At 48.4% G+C, this 16,354-nt stretch overlaps 1 protein-coding gene across 1 annotated transcript in view; it reads right to left on the reverse strand.

Moving 5' to 3' along the window:
• NDP1 (Tetratricopeptide repeat (TPR)-like superfamily protein) overlaps nt 1-16,354 on the reverse strand; it is a 140,393-nt gene that overhangs the window by 18,441 nt on the left and 105,598 nt on the right. Inside the window, exons 8-9 of the mRNA XM_086519777.1 lie at nt 14,430-14,491; nt 14,219-14,319 (exon numbers count right to left, since the gene is read on the reverse strand). Of these exons, the coding sequence (XP_086375903.1) occupies nt 14,219-14,319; nt 14,430-14,491 (163 nt within the window). The remainder of the gene's footprint in view (nt 1-14,218; nt 14,320-14,429; nt 14,492-16,354) is intronic.

A 16,354-nucleotide genomic window follows, 5' to 3' on the forward strand; every position in this document is an offset into this window, starting at 1 on the left:
CAGCCCGGCGAGCCAAAGACTCCTGGAGAAAGAAACGGCTAATCTGAGCTAGTCCTGAGGCCACTCTGTCAGCAGGAGAATCCTGCCTGTCCAAGCTCTCTGTCCTGAAGCATAAGGTGCTCCTGAAGCATAAGGAGATCAATCTCTCCTCCCACAAGGCAGCGCTAAAGCTCCTGACGCAGTCGACCCCGCTGTCGCTGAAACTGAGACCCACCAAGTCCCTGCACGTTCCATGAGACGATCCTCATGGGGAGCGAGAGAGAACAGATGCTGCCGCAGCAGCTAAACGGGCTATCTTCGAGGCTGGCTTGGATGGGGAGTAATCTGCATCCGAGCGTCCTCTAGATAGACGTGACTGCAACGAGTGCCTGGCCCAAGCCCAAGCAGAACGAGCCGTACGCAAAGCAACCTCCTCTGTCCAGGAGTCCTCATGAATGTGTACATAGCATGGCAAGCACTGTGTATCGGCAAAGAAGTAAACCACAATGTGTCAACATCCTGCTGTATCTGGAGGTGTCACCGCAAACTTGGCCAATGGCCACAAAGTCTAAAGCATGTCTGTGACTCCTAGTTCTCCCATGTGGTGAGAGAACTCTAGGACCTGTGTGTGCAACCATCCCAACACTCAGTCGAGAGTCCACTCAGTCTGGTCCCTGCTGCAAAGGGGAAAGGAGAAGCCAACTACTGAGTCTAAGGCCTCTGTCCCCCTAGCTGCAAGAAACAGAACATGGACCCTGAAGCAGGTTGCTTGCTGAGGAGTCGCCAAGAAAACGAGTAAAGTCGTAGTCGAAGAAGTCCCATCGGCGCCGGATGTCAATGCTCGTCAGACCACGAGGGATAGCTGCAAGGAGAGACGTCTGTACCTGTAGAGGAGGTCGCAAGAAAGGCTGTCCCTCTCTCGCCAGGCGACTCGTGGCAAAGGTGCTGCCAAGAGATCTCCTAGCAGCCGGAGAGGGCCCTGCCCCTTGGGTCGACTGTGGAACTGGAGGGGGGGGGGGGGGGGGGGGGAGAAGGAGCAGGGGGGAGCGGTGGAGAAGAGGGGCGGGGGGGAGCAACAGAGGTAGAGGGGCGAGGGGGAGAGGCAGTGGGAGCAGGAGGCGGGGGGGGGGGGGGGGGGGGATGATGAGGAGGGGAGGAACTTTGGGGGTGGAGGGGCTGTCGAGGGTGGGCTGGGGTGGAGGCTGGAGCAGGGACCTCATCCTGCTCAAGAGGACCGAACCGGTTCCCCGTGGGAACTCACTGCTACTGGGAAGGCGCTTGAGGACCACTCTGAGTGCAAGGCTGTCGCTGTGGCCCCTGCCGTCGTCGACCACGGGCCTGCTGCCATCCCTCCTCTGCTGGAGCCCTAGGCTTAGAGGGTGGCTCTGCGTGTGTGCGCTTTGTGTTTGTCTGTGGCTGCTGGCCAGCCCTTGCAGGCTGGGGCTGAGTCTGTGGAGTAGGTCGAGGTCTCCTCCGTGGACTGGCCTTCGCAAGATAGCCCATCTGTCGACAAATGAAGCATTGGTTCGGGAGGCCCAAATACTCCACACTCTGTCTAAACCAACCCCCACTCACCCGAGGCAGAAGAATGACATTTGGGAGCGTGTGAGTGTCTCTGACCAAAACGCGAACTCAGGGAATGCTAGCCGCCTTGGCAGCTACCTAGGATGCCGTGTGAGGTGTCTCCAGGACAGTCCCAATGGCTGAGCCTATCCTGGACAAAAGTGGTCAGTACTCCGGACTTACTCCCTCCGCAAACCCGGAAAGCAGACGGAGATGGGGATGTCTGCCTCCTCTGCTAGAACATCCGAGGTAGGGTCGAAACCATGTCTCCACTGTCGAAAGTGGGCTCGTGCTGCTTGGATGGTCAGTGGACTCATGGCGATGACCTTGGACGCCATCTTGGAGGTCTCAAACTCGATCTGATAATAATCTCGTCCGAGTATCTGTACGTCCAAGATCTTGCCCACCTCTGCGAGAAGGCGGGCTTGGAGAAGGTCACGCAGCTCTCCTCTGCTAGGTCGGGTGCCGAGAATCTTACAGATGACAGACGTCGCCTGCAAGCGCTCTACCTCTGCGGCAAGGCTCGCTTGCTCTGTCGGTGAAAGAGCAAGTCGAATGGTGGGCTCAGTGGGGTCGGGGGGCTTTGGACGAGTCCCTCTGTGGCGGAGCTGGAGCCTCCATCTGTGTCTACTGATGTGGCGAAGAAGAGAACGGAGAAAAAACCTCTGCAATCGAGCGTGCCGAGCACTGTCCAAAGAAACAATGCCGCCAGAGCCAATTGCAGGGAGACTTCGGGAAAGAGGAAGGCGGGAGTGGGGGTGGCGGCGCAAGAGGGCAGCGGGGGGGGGGGGTGTGGCGGCGCTAGAGGGCAGCGCGCGGGTTGGGCTCCCGTGTGCGAGGACAGGCGGGAGGGGGCTACAGCGCAAGGGCAGCGAGAGAGGGGGGGGCAGCGATGGCGCAAGGGAGGGGGGGCGGGTTAGCAGTAGCGAGCATCGTGCCCTGGATAATCCCCAAGACTTTTATCTTCACATCTTCAGCTATTCCAAGACACCTTGCCTTTTTGTGATTGGCCATCCTTATATGGATCGAAGCATTCATTGACATCTTGACGCCTACTTCCTTTATGATAGCCTCGGTCATGACACACACCTGGGCACCACCATCCACATATGCTTGCACTTCCGTCTTCTTTCCCAGCATAGCTTCAACTATTGGCAGCATATCCACTGGGTGACCAACCCTCAAAGATCACACCATGCTTTGATGCTTTTCCTTCTTGGAAGGAAGCCGCGTACTCACACACTTGGTCCATTGCCTCCTCAATTTAGCGTTCAAAGCCACCAACTGACCAAAAGATATACTTGCCTTTTGATTTCGTATGTCATCGACAATATCATAGTCTTCAACACCTTGGCCAAAGAGGTAGTCCTTTGGACCAATTTTCCTTCTTCGCCGCCTCTTGCTACTCTCTGGTTTGTCTTCTACCTTAGCCTTTCCTTTCCTTGCTCTTCTTCCCCTCTCTTCTTCTGTCTCTTTCTCCCTATCATGCCTAGCTCTCTTATTGGCCAAAACATCCACATCTTGATGCTCAAGGGTAATGATGTTAGTAGCTCTGCCTTCTCCATTTCCAGGCAACGGTTGTGGTTGTTGTTGCGGCGGTGGTGCTTCTACTGCCCGCTCTTGATGATTTTCTTCTATTCTCCCTCGACCACATCCATATAAGGGGTATATCCCTCCTCTCTCTCTTGGTGGTTCAGGACAATCAGGGGCATAGTGACCCTCTTCATCGCAATTGTAGCATCTACCTTGTAGCCTTCGTCCCCTACTTCTCCGAGTTGGCCGCTCTTCTCTTTGGTTCCTATTCATTATATTAATTCTTAATTCTTGCAACTGACCGGCAAAATCATGCAAAACCCGGGCCGTAACGGGATCTGGACCTTGAACCACTCGCTCCACTCTATCATCCGTTGCCACAGGGACCATTGGTTGCACCACAACTGGCTCAACGTGTGTCTGCCTTGCTCCCACCTCTTGATCTTCTTGCTCTTGGCCTCGGGAATTTCCACAGCTCTTTCAAATGTAGCAGGCTCCTCTTGATTGACCTTCTCCCTTACACTTGGATGGAGACAATCCATAAACTGACGCACTTTAAAAAAATCCCTTGGAGGTACTTGGGATGCCGCCTCTAATTGAACCCAAAGTCCTTTGAAGTGTTGCAAAAACTCTTTAAAGTTAGCATGAAAATCTTGTTGCAAACCTCTTAATTTTGTTGTCGCTTCTGTTGCGGTTAGTTTCTTTCTAAACCTGTCAAAAATTGCCAGCTTCACCTGCTCCCATGTTTGCTTTTTGTCTTCCTCTAAACCTTCAAACCACTTCCGAGCTTCTCCTTTGAGCGCAAGAGGAAATACATGAAGCTTTGCTTCGTCATTCACAATGTGCATACCAAGCGTATGCCACTCGAAGTCCGCAATCCAGTCCTTCACATCCTCCTTCCCTGTGAACATTGGCCGACTATAAGCCATCTCTTCAGAGTCGCTTTTCCCTTGCGTGAGTAACTTCACAAAAGTTGAAGTCTTGCATAACCAAACCACCACTTTTCTTCAATGAAGCTCGAACTTCACAGCAAAACCGCTTCACCTGGGTGCACAACCGGCAAATTTCAGCTCCCCAACGGGATCGCCAAAGGATGATGGAGCAAAAGACGCCGTGCGCACACTCACACACCCAAACAACTCAGCACCACACAAGAAATTTACTTGAATTCCAACCCACACCCACCACCACTCAAGAGTTCAATAAAAATACTACGCACAAGCTCAATTCAAACTCCAAACGCGTCGATCAACACTTGAAATCGCACTTGATGGTGACCAAAATATACAAGAAAAACCTTCAAAAACTCAAAAACTCTAGCCACAAAAGGCCTCTCTCAAACCATTGCAAAAGCTTCACTAAACTCCACTCTGTTGGACTCTTTGGAGTAGCGCCAACCCTAATGGCACCGATACAGGGTCACGTAGACTTGCAAAAAGCTGCACCTTCTTCCCACAATTCCTTGAACACACACATCCATGGAAACCTCAAAACTTCCATAGACTCTCCCAAGTGCAAAATTGAAGAGAGAAAGCTCTCATTCACTCCTCCATACACTTGAAAACAGGACGCGAACGCAACGAGACTGCACCAAACAACCTGTAGGAACCCTGCTTCCTCCCACACACAGAGAGGTGAAAGTGCAAAGACTCGTCTTCAAAAATTCTCTCCAAAACCACTCTCTAGGATCCCATTGCACTCATGTCAGAGGGCAGCTCTCCCAAGCCCAAAGCCTCCAATGACCTGTCTCAAGATCTGTTGGGTTAGGGTCGATAACACAAGTCCTCCCACACATGCCTACTACTTGAATCCTCTGAAAACAGCACTCTGCAACCTATGGAGCCTCTATAGGGAGCTGTTGTCTCTAGAGGAGTAAGCCACTCAATTGGTAGAGCCTCTGTGATGTCCTAACCCATGCTCTACACCCCTCTCATGCCCTGTGGCTGGATGCTCTATACCTCCTCTGGCAAACCTGAGAACTGAAGCCAATCGCCTAGAGTGCATGCTAGACCCTCTGCCATGGGACCCAAGAAACATTAGGCCTATTACCAACCAAGTAACCTCTTTGAGTGCTAACCATGGGGTTTCAAACAAGGGGATGTCTCAAGCGCTCCTCCGTGCAAGTGGGTTGCTGCTCCAGGCCACATCGCAGCTGCTCCCAAGAGCGAAGCAGGCTCGCAGCAAATTGATCCTCCAGTCTCCTGCTCAGACCAACTTTGCTTATCTCTGTAAAGATCGACCTGATGGAAGGTCTCCAAGGGCCTCCTGCATGAGGCACTCGAGCTCTAAGCCGCTGAAGCAACAACTTCCAGGGCTCCTGCCTTGGAAGCAGTCCTCTGACAACAAACTTCCCAAGAAGGGCTCTGCTCTGCTATGCTGAGTCTATGATCCCCAGCCCCCCTGAAACCAGCCCGTAGGGCGGTAAACTTTGGCTTTCACCCGAAATTCTTTACTTTAGACACACACAGAGAGCATTCAGAAAGGTAACCTGCGACGGGAATTAACACTTAAGCACACACACGGCTCGGAAGCTAGAATGCTCCGAGCAGATACTGACAACCTGTAGGCCGCAAAATTGGCACCCCTTTCGGTATTTCTTTATACTTTAAGAGGGTAAATTACAAGAAGTGTCCTGGGAATTCTTTACCTGTATCTAGCTAGATACCACCTGTTCTTGTAAAATTTCGGTAGCCGAACAACCCCAAAACTTGCTCGAAACCAATTCCCCTGCTGAAACTCACTTCCACTGACATAAACCCTCTGATTTCTGCCCAAAATCAGTAAATTCAGCACGCTGCCCTGTTTTTAGCCATAAACAGTCCCTGAACTGTCCTCTAACAGTGGGGCACTGCTCCCAATGGTTCTGTCATCCGTATGGCTGAAAAACAGACTAAATTTAGCGCATAACTAGCGCTGAAAACGCACCTGTACAGTGCTCACGGGTGCCTACTTTTGGAGTAGCAGTTAGCTACTCCAGTTCCTGCTCAGAGAGGCTCTTGCCTCAGCAAAAACGAATAAGACCTCACATGAGTCAAATGAAGAGCCCTCTTGTGGGGCATCACATTACTGCACGTAGGGAAGAGAGAGAGCAGTGTGAGGACATGACTTCTTGCACTACACTGTACATGAGAGGGAAAGCTTGCAGTCAATAGCTCTTAACCTTTGACAAGAGCTTGCAAATGAGTCCTCCCAACTAGAAATCGAGCGCTACCTTCTTCTGCATGAGGAAAGTGCACCAGAAAGTGCCACTTGGCACATTTATAGGCAATTTCTCGTTTCGTGCTTGCCGCTTAAAAATCTCCTAATTTGTTGCTCAGTTGACTTTGCAGCAGAGTTCTAAAACGATTCCCTTGTCATTCCGGAGGTAATGACGCGAACAGATTTTGTGGCCCAAAATAGCAGTTCCCTAAATTTTAGGAGATGCTTCAGTTGGGCTCGCATTGGTCTTCTGACCATCTCCCCAATGGGACCGCATCCAAAAATGCAATGTGGCCCAAGTGTTGGGTCCTTTCCTTTCATGACCCCACCTTGGCACTACGCCTTTATTGAGTTCACTTCCTAGTATCCACCAACTTGCTAAGTGCGACGGGGGAACCTACATGATCTTGAACTGAGCCTAGACATCCCCTTACTATACGAATTCTAGTGCCGACCAACTTCCCGTCTGCGGGTGAAACTACCGTTCACATTGGCCATACAATATCCGACCATTTGCAACTTCAAAAAGAGGATCTCAAAAATTAAACAAAAATCATTGGAAAGAAACCAACTAAGGTTAGCAGTTGCACGTCCTCGTGACATAGTTAACAATTGCCACGTCCTTGTGACACCCCCCTGAGAACAAGGTAGAGTGATGACCTACCGGGCTACTTTGGCCCGGGCTAATTGACGGTGTCGCGTCTTGACCATATAAAATTCTTGATCAGCCTCTCTAACTTGCTGATGCAGGAGCTCGAAAAGATCTAACAAGATGTAATGTACCACATAGTAGCCAACAACACCTGGTTGGCCACTACAACTTTGCCTGCCAAAGAGAGCCGTGTTGAACTCCAATGTAGCAACTTCCTCCTGATGGACAAGAGGAGGGAAGTAGTCTGCTGCTCAAGAGACAAATTCAGGCCAACCTAACAACCCAAGTAGCGAGCTGCAGTCCCTGTGGGAATCCATCTAAAGCCCTCACCTAGCGACCAATCAGGCGTAGGAGCACTGCCAACCTAGAAAGCCACTATCTTCCTCTAGTTGATCCCTCAATTATTGCAACTATATCTTGAAGCCTTTCAAATGGAACCCACAGTGACTTGTGGAACTCACACTGACTTGATGTAGCTCTATAGAGCAATGTCCAGAGCATGGTTCATGATAATAAAAGGAGTAGTTAATCAATTGTTATCTACTCTATCCCAACAAAACTTGAGTGCAAAAGTTTGTACTTGAGAGTACACCAGAAGACTTCTATGTTTGACATATGTGTGGTAGCCAGGTTGGTGGGATTGTTTAATCGTCCAACACTACATTTCCAAAAGCATGTATATCTTAACTTTTCATCATAGAGTATATTTGATATCAAGACATGTCAGCATATATTATAAAAAGATAACATGCAAGCAAAGTCACTTGTAGTGTTTCAAGGGTGGGGTATGTCTCGTTATGCTATACGCGCGCCACCCGCCACCATTACTGATTTCCCCCTACGCCCTTGCGCTGTCGCTGCCGTCCATCAGAGCGTAGAGTGTTTGAGCCTCCCGAATCAATGTTTTATTTGTCGTCAGATGGGCCTTTTTGGGAAGGCCTGCCCACAAAGTCAACCCCAGCCTTCAAGGGCGGGCAAGCAATAGCAGACAGTCACAGGGATATGCAGGCAGAGCCACCCTCTGAGCATGGGGCTCAAGTGGAGGAGGGCTGGCAGGAGGTTCGTGGTTGGCGCCGACAAGGGCCACCATGCCAACCTAGCACTCAGAGTGGTCCACACGCTCCAGTCTAGCAGCAGTGGGTTCCCACAGGGAACCGTTTCAACCTTCTTTAGTAGGAAGAGGTTCCAGCTACACCCTCCACCTTAGCCTTACCCCTGACAGCCCAGCCCCCCCCTCCCTCCCAATTTCCCCTCCGCCTCCTTCCTTATCTTTCCCTCCTCGCCCTTCTTCCTCTGCCGCTCCCCGACCCCCCACTCCTCCTCCCGCTACCCCCCCTGCTTCCACCTCTCCTCTCGCTCCTGCCCCGCAGCCGTCCCAGGGGGCAGGACGATCCTTGGCTGCTAGGAGATCTCTTGGCAACGCCTTTGCCACCAGTCGCTTGGCAAGAGAGGGACAACCTTTCTTGCGAAACCCCCTTTTGGTGCCAACGTCTCCCTTCATAGCAGTTCCTAGTGGACCGACGAGCTTTGACATTTGTCGTCGGTGGGACTTCTGTGCCTACGGCTTTACACGTTTTCTTGGCGACCCTCACCAGACTTTGAGGTAGCCTGTTTTAGAGTTCATGTACTGTTCCTTGCAGCTAGGGGGATAGAGGCCTAGGACTGTGCGGTTGGCTTCTCTTTTCCCCTTTGTGGCAGGGACCAATCTAAGTGGACTTTGCACTCACTGTTGGAGTGGCTGCAGGCACAGGCCCTTGAGTTCTCTCACCACATGGGAGACCTAGGGGTTAAAGGCTTGGTTCAGACTTTGTGGCCGTTGGCCAAGTTCTCAGTGACACCTCCAGACTCGGAGGGATGTAGACACATTGTGGTTCACTTCTTTGCTGACACGCAGAGCCCGCCATGCTATGTAAACATACATTAGGACTCCTGGACAGAGGAGGTTGCCTCGCGAACGGCTAGTTCTACTTGGGCTTGGGCTAGACACTCTTTGTAGTCACGCCTATCTCGAGGATGCTGAGATGCAGATTATTCTCCATCGAAGCTAGCCTCAAAGATAGCACAATTAGTTGCTGCTGCAACATCACTTCTCTCTCTCGCTCTCCATAAGAATCGTCTCATGGAATGTGCAATGATTAAGTGGGCCTCAGTTTCAGTATTAGAGGGGCCGTGAGAGCTGCATAAGACAATGTGGTTAGCTTTTGCGTGGACTTGGACCTGGTGGCATCCAAGGAGGGGCATGCATGAATATTGTGGACCCTTGGCAGCACGCCATTGTGGACATAGGTATCATTGTGCCTGGTAGGGCTCAATGGATTACTATGCAGGTTCAGGTTTGCCGCTTGGGCTTCCTGAACATCTATGCGCCCAATGTGGCGAGTGCACGTGCAGAGTTTGGTCTCACATTGTAGAGTCTCTACCACAGGCAGAGCAATGGTGCATTGGTGGAGTTGAGTTGGCAAATTGGGAGAGGCTATGCATGACTTTGCGGGTTGCAGATGTGTGGCAGCACTCTGGCTTTGTGAGGCCGCCAGACAGCTTGGCCTTCTCTCGTTCGGACCGCAGAGTGGGAGGAGTGAATCTATCGCAAATAGTTCTACACTAGTGACCACTTTTGTGACTTGGGTGGGACAATTTCCATTCTGGCTGGGACATCTTTTTCAGACCATGCACCAGTGATCCTCATAGTGACAGATAGACAAAGGAGGGGGAGCACGATGCTGCGCATCCTTGAGGGTCTTGCTGGACTGTGAGCTCAGAGAGAGAGTGGTGGCTCTTTGGAAAGAGGACTTGGACACGCTGAACTCTCCTGCGGACAGAGTGGCCTTTGGACTTTCTCAGCTTAGTCGGCTCTTTCTTCAGGAGTCTACGGCCCGCTTGGCTGCAGCAAGAGAGGAGCAGTAGTGTCTCTGACAAGGCGTTGCTTCCTTGCAGAGGATGTAGGAGTAGCACCCAGACAGTCCCTGGTTGGAGGAGCACTTGCAACAGGCTCACCGGGAGCTTGCCAGCACAGAGGAGAGGCGCCATGAGTTTGCTTTCCATCGAACAGGCATCTTCTCGAGTTTGACTTCATAGTGGTAGTCAAAAAGAACACAACACACCAAGAACATATCACCTGTCAAGAATCACTTTGGGGGAAGCACCAAAAGGGGTTGACGATGAGTTACCAAATGCTTATTTGTTCTCTGTATAGATGATTCCTAGATGATGGGAGGACCTTGTATCTCTAATGACCATAGCTCAAGTGGAGTCATAGATACCACTTCCTATTACGCTACGATTGATTGTGGAATCGGCTTTATATCAATTACTGGCTAGAAGGATGTATCTGAGGAGCATGCAAACTATTTGATTCAAGCTCATACGAAGGTTGTAGGACTCCATTTTGCGAAAGATCAAACCTTATGATGTTTAACGTGGTTAGCGGTCTATTGGCCTACGATGAGAAAAGACGTTCATGATTATGTGAACAATTTTTGTTAGTGTAAGGCTGACATAGCGACAGAGGCGTTCTTTGAGACAGCGGGACTCCCGCCAGTGTTAGCCAGTTGAGGAGGCCTAGCGGGTCAGTTGCTTCAGAGCAAGAGGACATGCGTGCGATTGCTACTGACTTTTATCATGACCTATTGGCACAGCCTCAGTCAGAGCGTCAGGATGCATGCAGAGAGCAAGTTTGGGCACATATGCCTTGTCTTGTGACTGAGGAGATGCGCCAGAGGCTTGAGCTGCCTTTTCAGCTTGAGGAGCTCCACATGGCCCTCAGAGCACTTCCCCGTGGTAGCTGTCCAGGTAAAGATGGTTTGACTCCCAGTTTTTTCTTAGAGTAATGGGACTTGCTTGGCTTAGATCTCTGCAACGTTTTTCAGTACATCCTACACATAGGAGAGATGCCTGACAGCATGAGTGAGGGCTTGATCTACCTCATTCCCAAGGAGGGTGGCTCCTTGGATGAGATTCAGTAGTGGCGGCCCATCACCATCCTCAACTGGGCCTACAAAATTCTTGCCAAGGCTCTGAGTTTGAGGATTCAGCCACTTCTACAGAGCATCGTACATGGGACCCAAACAGGTTTTGTCAAGGAGCGCAGTATCCTTGACAACATCTTTACTTTTAGGGAGGCATCTGCCCTCGCGCGCCTCCATGATGAGGATCTCGTGATACTTCTTCTTGATTTTGAAAAGGCCTATGATAAAGTTGACTGGGACTTTTTGGAGGGCACTCTACGGAGGATGGGCTTCTCAGACGCCAGGATCAGAGGTGTGCCAGCTCTTTATAGACGTGCACACAGTCAAGTGCTGTTGGTAGGAAGTAGAGGAGATCGTTTCATGCTCACACGTTCAGTCAGAGAGGGCTGCCCTCTTGCCTCCTTCCTCTTTCTGTTCTATGCTGAGGTGATGAGCAAATTTTTGGTTTCATATCAGGTTGGTTTACTTGGCTTAGCGCTCCCTATTCGGGGCGATGAGCTATTGGATGCTGAGTTTGCAGACGACTCAGCTTTATACTTGGAGGGCCATGAGGCCAACCTACACAGGTGTGAGCAGGCTCTTGAGACTTTTTGTTGCCACTTGGGAAGCAGCTGTTTGGTCCACTCTCACGGGCCCGGCATTACAGTTTGAGTTATCCTCCGCTAGTAGAATGATAGTGATATAGGAGGGTCGTCCCACACTTCATCCTGCTATAGAGCATACCCCACAAGAGTGGTGCAGTGAGAGAGAGGTGTGTTGGGAGCTCGTGTGTGTCCTGACCCTCTGGTTCATCTGGCGGGTCCGCTGCTTCCGCATCTTCGAGGCTCGCCTTGTGCCACCAGCGGAGACTGTTCGAGATTTTTGGCTGGAGCTCATCCATACTCTCAGGGGACAATTCGAGAGACTTCGGGTAGCTCCGACCGCATGCGGGAGCGCAGAGAGGAGTTCCTTCGACTCTGGCGCCCTGAGCCTTTCTTCACCATGGTCCACAATGTGCTCAGATGGCACTACCGGCCACCTGTATGGCTTTTCCCTCTTCCCATCTCCCTCATTGTACATATGTTGTTTTTGCATTGGGAGAGTCTCCCCTTATGATTGTTGTAGCCCTCTGTAGTAGAGGTGGTTGTAGCCCTATGGGAAGTTTCATTCTAATAGAAGGATCTTTTTCTTGGGAAAAAAAAAAAGAGGGGGGTATATCACTGGGAGGTGTATTTTTCCTATTTCCTTCTTTAAATATGCAATACATATCTTTATTTAATTTATTTTTGTTTCCCTCGAAACCCTTGAAAACGTGCAATTGAACATGCAAGATGGTTCACTTCAGAAGCTTCGGGGAAGCCTTGGAGTGGTTGTATAGGAGTTCGGGCACCTGTTAGTGACCAAAACAGGAAATTACAGCATGCTGAAATTTACTTACAACTCACCAGACAACTTCTAAAATGCAAGGAAATCTGTCCTCAACTTGTACTCAGTGACCTATAGAGATTTTGGCGCCTTTATGCTGCCCAAATTGGGTGGAAAACCTGCAATTTCAGCCCTTGACAGGTTTGGACAGCTTGGTGGGAGTTTGGTTTAAGTGTTCGGATTGTTTGTTTTCAATTGAATAAAGAAATGCAGGGGTGCCAATCTTTGGGGTCTATAGGGTGTCGGTCTACGTGTATGCAGTGACAATCTAGTTGCTGGACGCATCTGTGTTCTCTCTTTTTCTCAATCCTCTTGTGATAATAACGGGTAATTGAGTGCACACGTGCATGTGTATCTTCACACATGTAGACACATACATGTATGTACTTAAGTATATAAGTTTGTGAACTTATATACATGTTTGTGCTTATATACATATACAGATATGTATACATTAATGTGTATATGTATGCATGTATGTATGTATTATACACACATACATGTATGTGTGTGTGAATTACATACACATGACTCTAGACTCCATACAAAGAGGTGTTTTTAATTTACAAAGAGGTACAATTCGTAGGTTTCACCGAAACATTTCGCAGGCTTTGACGTTTTTTCATACCCATGAAGCAGGATTTGTGTGTGTGTGTGTGTGCGCACGCGCAATTGTAAGGTTTAACGGCACATTTGATAATAGATTTATGAAAAGCACAGATGCTTTCTTTTAAGTTAATGGTACTTCTCTCCTCAAGGAGAGGAAGTGTTCAAATGCTTGTCATGGAGTTGGACTGTCCTTTGTCAAAAGCAAGGTCTTAATGTGCTTGTCTACGTCCTCGGATGAAGGCCTTTGCTACTCAATGAACTTTGATCCTCCACACATATTTTTCATGGCATCAAAATCGTCTTGGCTACCCAATGAATTTTGTGCACACCTAACAAGTTAGTAGTTACTGTCAAAAACTTCAATTTTACTATTTATCTATTGTTTCTTCTCATAAGCATGTGTGCAAGTGACATAGATTAATAAATCATGAGGCAATTTGTGCGAGGCAATTGTCTCTCACTTGTGGTTTTGACGGTGCAATTTCCCTGCTTGGGACCAACAGGATCGACTTTGCTCATTTCATTGTGTGGTTTTGCTCATTTTTTGACGGTTTTGTGCAGACAGTTAAAAACAATTTGTGAAAAATTTAATTCCCTTTGGTTTTCAACATTAAAGACGAAAAATCTAGCAATCATGTTTCGTTCTTCTTCTTTTTCAAACTCTAGAGGGCCAAAAATGGCCGATGAGAAAAAACCATGTACAAAAGATCAGCGTCATCTGTATGTCATAATAAACAATCAACAAAAAAGAGTCTCCGCTATGATGTATCTGTGTCAAAGATCGTCTCTCTTTCCCTCTATGAGTGCAATATGCTCTTTCCTCCACATGACAAAGATTTAGTTGTTTTACATTTTGGTGATTTGCAGTGCATTGTCTTCATCCCTTCTGTAGTGCACTGTCTTCACCACTTTCGCTGTGATAGAAGCGGGTTACAAATGGCCTGGGCGTCTGTGAGTAGGACACTTTGTCGAGAGGTATTGGCTCATGAAAGAGTGCATGATGTCTGGCCCCTGCCTCATGTTTTACCTCCTACCCCCATAGGCTACATAGCCTAAGTATTCCTAATTGCTCAATCTATTCTGCACCACTTATGTACACAGATTTTAAATTTTTTTGTATGTGTCTTAGGTTCCTTACTAGTCAGTCTCACTAAACAAAAATAAATGTGTGTGTTACAAAAAGCACACACTCGTACATGTGTTTACCTTTCATTTAAGTGACACGCTACTCCAGGTTCATCATACAAAACATCAATGCTTTCTACTTATCCATCTCATGCAAGCTTCTGATTAAAACTTGAGACACGCTACTTACCTCTGTAATTAACATCTCATTACTCCCTTGTGCAGCCCCTCTTTGCTCATACAAACTGCCAATACATGCCAAGATAACTCCTACCTGAGGGTCCTTCTCTCCTTCACCAAAAATTAAACAACCTTTAAGGATTGAAACTTACTTTAAGAGCTGCTAACTTTCTACCTTGAGCTTCAATAAAGACTGAGGATGAGAATAATGCTGCATTTACCTTTATTCTTCTCTGTCTCTTTCAAAGCATGAGTAAGGTGCTGCTCAGCTTCTTCAAAATCCCTGTAAATCACCATTTCTCTCTCTCTCTCTCTCTCTCTCTCTCTCTCTTAGTACTTTAGTACTAAGGTACCCAGACATTGTAACAGATTCACCACTTTTGTATCAGTTTGGTCTCATAGGTCATTCTGGCCTTTTGAAGACGCTAATATAACATTTCATTTCATCTCTCTCTCTCTCTCTCTCTCTCTCTCTCTCTCTCTCTCTCATTTACACCAGAGACTGACTCAGTTTATACAAAGGAGATCTATAGCCATCTATGCACAGCTAGTCCTGGTTTCTCAGTGGAGGAGTGCACCACTTATTGACTGAGACACTGCATGGTGCAGCATCAAAGACATACCCACACACTCACCCGGGTCGGAGGCGATACTCTGGGAGCATGCCCCAGAATAGTTGGTATGATGAGGAGTGCAGAGAGATGAGAGCCAAGCTCCAGAGAGATCTTCTTTTAGGAGTCATCACTTACAGACAGTCTCGGATTGCTTCCCGGTGCCTTGTGCAACGGCAGAAACGAGCTTATTTGGCCTAGATGGAGCGAGACTTGTATCAGTTGTTCTTGAGTATAGACTCAGGAGAGGCATGGCGATTCTTTCATGAGCACTCCCCTCCCCCAGAGATTACTTCTCCTGATGTGTGGGGCCAGTATGTGACATCGTTATATACAGTTCCTGGACAAGACTCCCTTCCAGATCCTATAGAGCCATGCCCACCTACCAGTACCTTCTTTACCATTGAGATGGTAAAGAGAGCCGTTGACAAGATTATGTTGGGTTAAAGGCCTAAATAACTCCTTTTTGTACATTTTTATACTTTGTCCATGTCCAGGTTCAATATGAACCTGGACACATTCTTTAAAGGTCACTTATAATAAAAGTGGGAAACCCAAAACTCACTTATTGAGTTTTTCCCAAAAACGTGAGCCCTCTCTCTTTTGCTAGCGCTTCCTCTCCTGCTGGCCTTCGCCTCCCCTCTCTGCACACACACTGCACTTCCTCGCGTGCTCTTTCACTTGCACACACCGCCGAGCACTCATCACCGCCGCGCACTCATCAACTGGTATCAGAGCCCGATTAGGGTTTGTCCCCAAAACTGCAAATGCTGAATTTCAGCCAAGAAGGTCAACTTTCATGCGAGATTTTGTAATTTTGTCGCCAAAGGACTCGTCCCCGGACACTAGAGAGCTCCTGGCAACCAAAATTGACCTAAAACAGACTGAAATTAGGTCAAAAACAGGAAATTACAGGTTATGACAGCAAAATACAGGTTTTGCAAATGATGTATTAAGGTGTGGGAATACTTTTGCTAAGTCCCCGCTACCCGAAAACCCTGAAATTGCCGAAAAACAAGCCCTAAAACAGGTGTTTTAAGCAAATTTCAGATTTACGCAGGTTTTTGCAAGTGTTTTTATGGTGCGATTACATTGGGGAAAGTGCAAATAGATGCGATCCACGCACATTTGACAAATTTTGTCGATGAATGACCATCTGTGGCTCAATTTCATGCAATTTTGATGCTACAAATTGGTGCTTTTGCACCTACACGCTTGTAAAGGTTGTGTATTAGCCTTATGTATGTCTTCTGAGGCTAAAAACAACTAAATTTGTTGTTTTCGAGCACAAATTCGCTCGCTGAAATTTCCTGCGCATAAATTTCAGAAATTGAATTTTGTGCCCAAATCGACCTATTTTGCCTCAAATTGCTTCTGTGACCATTTGGAGCTGTAGTGCACATCTCTGCGAGGCTATACTCCGATTTTTGCGCATTTTGCCCAAAAATTCAGCGTATTATCTCTCTTATTTCGTGCAACTATGGCCTCATCTTCTTCGGATGTGAAGAACCTCTTCGAGATTAGGAGGTTCGATG

This window comes from Adiantum capillus-veneris, chromosome 9, assembly GCF_014529385.1.
Source record: "Adiantum capillus-veneris isolate H3 chromosome 9, ASM1452938v2, whole genome shotgun sequence".
Classification (NCBI taxonomy): domain Eukaryota; kingdom Viridiplantae; phylum Streptophyta; class Polypodiopsida; order Polypodiales; family Pteridaceae; genus Adiantum; species Adiantum capillus-veneris.